The sequence below is a fragment of the Phytophthora sojae genome (genome assembly GCF_000149755.1).
Source record: "Phytophthora sojae unplaced genomic scaffold PHYSOscaffold_4, whole genome shotgun sequence".
Taxonomy (NCBI): Eukaryota; Oomycota; class Peronosporomycetes; order Peronosporales; family Peronosporaceae; genus Phytophthora; species Phytophthora sojae.
This window is the reverse complement of record NW_009258118.1, coordinates 1,331,904-1,337,550: the sequence shown is the minus strand read 5'-3', so window position 1 is coordinate 1,337,550 and position 5,647 is coordinate 1,331,904. Positions and strand designations below refer to the sequence as shown.

The 5,647-nt window shown below is 59.4% G+C and overlaps 2 protein-coding genes across 2 annotated transcripts in view; both read left to right on the top strand.

The window, feature by feature from the left end:
• Nucleotides 1-3,752, top strand: part of PHYSODRAFT_251709 (hypothetical protein) — a gene marked incomplete at both ends in the record, with an annotated part of 10,739 nt that extends 6,987 nt beyond the window's left edge. The window contains 2 exons of the mRNA XM_009527607.1: nt 1,840-3,683; nt 3,727-3,752. Of these exons, the coding sequence (XP_009525902.1) occupies nt 1,840-3,683; nt 3,727-3,752 (1,870 nt within the window). The remainder of the gene's footprint in view (nt 1-1,839; nt 3,684-3,726) is intronic.
• Nucleotides 3,753-3,769: 17 nt separating this feature from the next.
• PHYSODRAFT_450000 (hypothetical protein) overlaps nt 3,770-5,647 on the top strand; it is a gene marked incomplete at both ends in the record, with an annotated part of 8,217 nt that continues 6,339 nt past the window's right edge. Inside the window, 2 exons of the mRNA XM_009527606.1 lie at nt 3,770-4,265; nt 4,350-5,645. Coding sequence (XP_009525901.1) covers nt 3,770-4,265; nt 4,350-5,645 — 1,792 coding nt within the window. The remainder of the gene's footprint in view (nt 4,266-4,349; nt 5,646-5,647) is intronic.

The window sequence follows — 5,647 nt, the reverse complement described above, 5'->3', positions numbered from 1 at the left end:
TGTGTCTGGCGCTAGCGCCGGCAGCGTGAGTTCTGGTCCGGTGACGCTTGCGTCCGGCATGACGGCCGCAGCAGCATCGGGTCCGGTGACGGTAGCGACTGGCGACTCGAGTGCAACAGCTGGAAACGTGAGTTTAGCTTCGGGCCGCGGCGTTGGCGCTGGGTCTAGTGGTCTAGTCGAGTTGCGCTCTGGTGACTCGGTGAGTGGCAACAGTGGCAGCGTGGCGATCGGCGCTGGTTCCAGCTCAGCTGGAAGTGGTGGACGAGTGACGTTGTCGGCCGGTGCGTCCGGTTCCAGTGGCGCCGGTGGGTCAGTGAGCGTCCAGTCGGGCGCTTCGGCTGGCGGTGCCACTGGCGAAGTTTCGATCTCTTCCGCGTCTAGCTCGGGCTCCAAGGCGCGCGGAAGCGGGAACGTGACGCTGAGAACTGGTGATGCGGATACGAGTGTAGGACTGACGTCCATTTCGGGAGGTTTTTCATCGACTGGAAGTGGCGGCAGTGTGCTTGTTGGCGCGGGCGACAGCTCGAAGGCCGCTGGTGGGAGCGTGAGCATCGTGTCGGGCACGTCCGTTGTGGGCGACTCAGGCAAAGTGGGCTTGCGCTCTGCTGCGGTGTCATCATCTGCGAGCAGTGGAGCCGTCCAGATCGAATCGGGTAGCTCCTCGAGCGGTCTGTCGGGCGATGTGCTCATCAGCAGTGGTGCTTCCGCGTCTTCCGCCTCAGTCGGGTCCGTGCGTGTGGCAGGCGGCGCATCGAACTCCGCTAGCGGTGTCGGCGGTGCTGTCGCCATGACAGGTGGATCTTCCAGCACTGGAGGGGACATCGGTGTGAGTGGTGGCACTGGTTCGTCGAAGGGCGGTTCGGTCAATGTGCTTGCTGGGGCATCGGGATCCGGCGGCACCGGTGGTGCGATCACAGTGTCGACGAGTGTTTCGGATGCTATGCGCAGCGCTGGTCCGGTGAGCATCGCCTCTGGGCGCGGATCACTTGGTGCGGTCGACATTTCCTCTGGCGTCTCCGGAGGTGCTGCGAGCGACGTATCTGCTGCAGTTTCTCTCCGGTCGGCCTCCACCAGTACGGGTCCAAGCGGCGCGATCACTATTGGTACAGGGTCATCAGCTTCATCGGTCTCTGGTGGTGTGAACATCGTTTCGGGAGACAGCAGTGTCTCGACGGGTGGTGTACGGCTGTCTGCGGGCGCTGGTACTGGCGTGACTGGCGGGTCTGTGCAGCTATTCTCCGGGAACAGCAGCTCAAGTGTAGGAGGGCGTGTCGACATTCTGTCTGGAGGAGGCGCAACGTCTGGCACAATTGCGATCTCTTCTCGCAACTCCAGCGCAGGTGGCTACAGCGGTCGTGTCGATGTTGCGTCTGGCGGAGGCAGCCAGGGATCGAGCGGCATCGTGTCCTTATCGTCCGGTGCCGCGCGCGACGTGGTTGGCGACGTCATTGTTTCAGGCGGGCGGTCAAGCGTTGGTCGTGGCGGATCCATGTATCTGCAGTCCGGGGCGAGCGATGGTCTATCCAGCGGGAGCGTCGGCATTGTGTCTGGCGCTAGCGCCGGCAGCGTGAGTTCTGGTCCGGTGACGCTTGCGTCCGGCATGACGGCCGCAGCAGCATCGGGTCCGGTGACGGTAGCGACTGGCGACTCGAGTGCAACAGCTGGAAACGTGAGTTTAGCTTCGGGCCGCGGCGTTGGCGCTGGGTCTAGTGGTCTAGTCGAGTTGCGCTCTGGTGACTCGGTGAGTGGCAACAGTGGCAGCGTGGCGATCGGCGCTGGTTCCAGCTCAGCTGGAAGTGGTGGACGAGTGACGTTGTCGGCCGGTGCGTCCGGTTCCAGTGGCGCCGGTGGGTCAGTGAGCGTCCAGTCGGGCGCTTCGGCTGGCGGTGCCACTGGCGAAGTTTCGATCTCTTCCGCGTCTAGCTCGGGCTCCAAGGCGCGCGGAAGCGGGAACGTGACGCTGACAACTGGCGATGCGGATACGAGTGTAGGACTGACGTCCATTTCGGGAGGTTTTTCATCGACTGGAAGTGGCGGCAGTGTGCTTGTTGGCGCGGGCGACAGCTCGAAGGCCGCTGGTGGGAGCGTGAGCATCGTGTCGGGCACGTCCGTTGTGGGCGACTCAGGCAAAGTGGGCTTGCGCTCTGCTGCGGTGTCATCATCTGCGAGCAGTGGAGCCGTCCAGATCGAATCGGGTAGCTCCTCGAGCGGTCTGTCGGGCGATGTGCTCATCAGCAGTGGTGCTTCCGCGTCTTCCGCCTCAGTCGGGTCCGTGCGTGTGGCAGGCGGCGCATCGAACTCCGCTAGCGGTGTCGGCGGTGCTGTCGCCATGACAGGTGGATCTTCCAGCACTGGAGGGGACATCGGTGTGAGTGGTGGCACTGGTTCGTCGAAGGGCGGTTCGGTCAATGTGCTTGCTGGGGCATCGGGATCCGGCGGCACCGGTGGTGCGATCACAGTGTCGACGAGTGTTTCGGATGCTATGCGCAGCGCTGGTCCGGTGAGCATCGCCTCTGGGCGCGGATCACTTGGTGCGGTCGACATTTCCTCTGGCGTCTCCGGAGGTGCTGCGAGCGACGTATCTGCTGCAGTTTCTCTCCGGTCGGCCTCCACCAGTACGGGTCCAAGCGGCGCGATCACTATTGGTACAGGGTCATCAGCTTCATCGGTCTCTGGTGGTGTGAACATCGTTTCGGGAGACAGCAGTGTCTCGACAGGTGGTGTACGGCTGTCTGCGGGCGCTGGTACTGGCGTGACTGGCGGGTCTGTGCAGCTATTCTCCGGGAACAGCAGCTCAAGTGTAGGAGGGCGTGTCGACATTCTGTCTGGAGGAGGCGCAACGTCTGGCACAGTTGCGATCTCTTCTCGCAACTCCAGCGCAGGTGGCTACAGCGGTCGTGTCGATGTTGCGTCTGGCGGAGGCAGCCAGGGATCGAGCGGCATCGTGTCCTTATCGTCCGGTGCCGCGCGCGACGTGGTTGGCGACGTCATTGTTTCAGGCGGGCGGTCAAGCGTTGGTCGTGGCGGATCCATGTATCTGCAGTCCGGGGCGAGCGATGGTCTATCCAGCGGGAGCGTCGGCATTGTGTCTGGCGCTAGCGCCGGCAGCGTGAGTTCTGGTCCGGTGACGCTTGCGTCCGGCATGACGGCCGCAGCAGCATCGGGTCCGGTGACGGTAGCGACTGGCGACTCGAGTGCAACAGCTGGGAATGTGAGCGTGTCTGGGGGTAGGGGTGGTATCACTGGCAGCAATTTGACCATTGCGGCTGGATGGAGCGGCTCCCAAGTTGGGGGAAATGTGAATGTTTCCGCGGGCGGCAGCTCCAATGCCGATGGAGGTGGTGTGGTCATTAGCGGTGGATGGAGTATGAGCCAAGTCTCAGGTGGAGTGGAGCAGCAGACGCAGTCAGCTCGAGCTTCTGGTGCGATTAAATCTACGACGGGCACCTCGACTCTAAACAGCGGCGGGGTAATGCTCAGTACAGGATCATCAACGGATGGAAGTAGTGGTGACATCGGGCTTCAAACTGGCCGAAGCTCCAAGGACGGTGGAAACATATTCGTTGCGGGGGGAAGTAGCCGAAGTGGTGTTGGCGGCGACTTGAACTTTACCTCTGGTGGTACTGACGCTAAAAGCAGCTCTAGTGGCAATGTGGATATTGCTAGTGCTGCAACGGCTACAGGTATGTCTGGAAATGTGTCGTTTGTTAGTGGAGGTATTATCAGCGGCTCGACGGGCTCTGCAACGATAGGAACTGGTGACTCTGGCGATGGCGTTACAGGTGATCTGGTGTTAAAATCAGGTGGGAGCTCCACAGGAAGCCCTGGAGGTGTTGGTGTTTTTGGTGGGTCGTCTGGGCGATTATCAGGATCGCCTGTGGTTGTTTCAGCTGGCAATGGGTCTACGGGTGGAGCAGTGTATGTGTCATCAGGCTCAGGAACAGCCACGTCAGGGTCTGTGGCGATTCAATCGGGGAAATCTACCGCAACAACTGGAACCGTGACAATTTCGAGTGGTTTGGCCGGCACAGGAACTTCGGGCGACGTGAATGTTTTATCTGGAAGTTCCTCTAGTGGTCAAAGCGGAAGTATAATGATTAGCGTCGGTATTTCAAAAACTCGTGCGGGTGGCTCGGTTAGTGTTCTGAGTGGAAACGGCACGAGTAATGGTGGATCAGTTGTTATTCGTTCAGGATACGCTGATCGAGGTACAACAGGCGATGTCAATATCTCGACGTTTTCTACTGGCAAAGTGAGTGCCTCTGGTGCTATGAACTTCAGTACTGGGGCTGCAGATTTGACCAGCGGAAACCTAAGTATTTCTACTGGATCATCGACCAGCTCGCAAGCTGGCAACGTTGTAGTTGCCGTTGGTACCAGCAATGCCGCTTATGGTGGAAACGCTACTCTACAGGCAGGTCCAAATCGACTCCGAGGTGGTGACGCTAGTGTTGTGGCTGGAGATAGCTCCCAGGCCATTGGCGGGACAGCCAGCATTGCATCAGGTGTTGGTCCCCAGAGTAGCGGTGACCTTACGTTGAACTCTCCCGATTCCAGCGACACAGGTGGTTCAGGCTCTATTGCTGTATATACAGGCGCAGCAGCTACCGGAGTAAGTGGATCAATAAGTCTGGTCACGGGTACTTCCGCTGGGCAAGCTGGGGGATCGATTTCTATGGTTGTCGGAGCTGGGACACGTGGAGCTGGAGGAATGATCAATGCTACCAGCGGAAACAGTTACAGTGGAACTGGAGGGTCGATTTTCTTGCGCGCCGGGGCGGGAACGTTGACGTCTAGTGGCTCGGTCCAAATCGAGACTCCAGCTGCTGGAATCATGGGGCAGTCTGGAGCAGTGAATATCACTACAGGATATTCAAGTACTGCTGACTCTGGTAAACTTTCCGTAACTACTGGCAGTTCTCAGATGAAGAGAGGTGGAAACATCGAGCTGTCGGTTGGAAGTGCTGGCCCTGTGCGTGGGGGAGACTTGCTTGTATCAGCAGGAAATAGCTCTGACGTTGGTGGTTCCTTTGCTGCAACTGGCGGCCTTGGTTCTCAGACTGGTGGTCAAGTTTCGCTCAAATCTGGTGGAAGCACAATTTCCAGTTCTGGGAATGTTGTCGTAGCTACCGAGGTTTCAGGAGCTGCCGGTCGTTCTGGTGGAGTATTTGTTGCGACTGGAAAAAGTCTTGGTGGCAACAGCGGCGATGCAAATATCCAGACTGGCGATGCAACCCAAGGAAGCGGAGGATCCATCCAGCTACTCGCTGGTACTGGAGATACAGGAGATGGCGCCAGTATTATACTAAAAGCTGGTGCGACTCTAGATCAACACGCTGCAGGAGGGCCAATACTTATGATGACAGGATCTACCAACTACGGTTCCAGCGGGGGCGCTGCCATTGCAACACCGGACGCAGGGGCCATTGGCAAATCTGGATTCATCACTCTAACGACAGGAGCCGCGACAGCAGGAACAGTCGGAAATATAGCAATCAGCACTGGCGGCAGCACCTGTGGAAACGGCGGGTCCATACTCCTCAGTGTGGGCACGGGCAGCAGTGGTACTGGCGGAGCCATCTCGCTGCGGTCGGGCGACACGCACCTCGGAACGGGTGCGCAAAATACCCCAACAGGCACGGCCGGT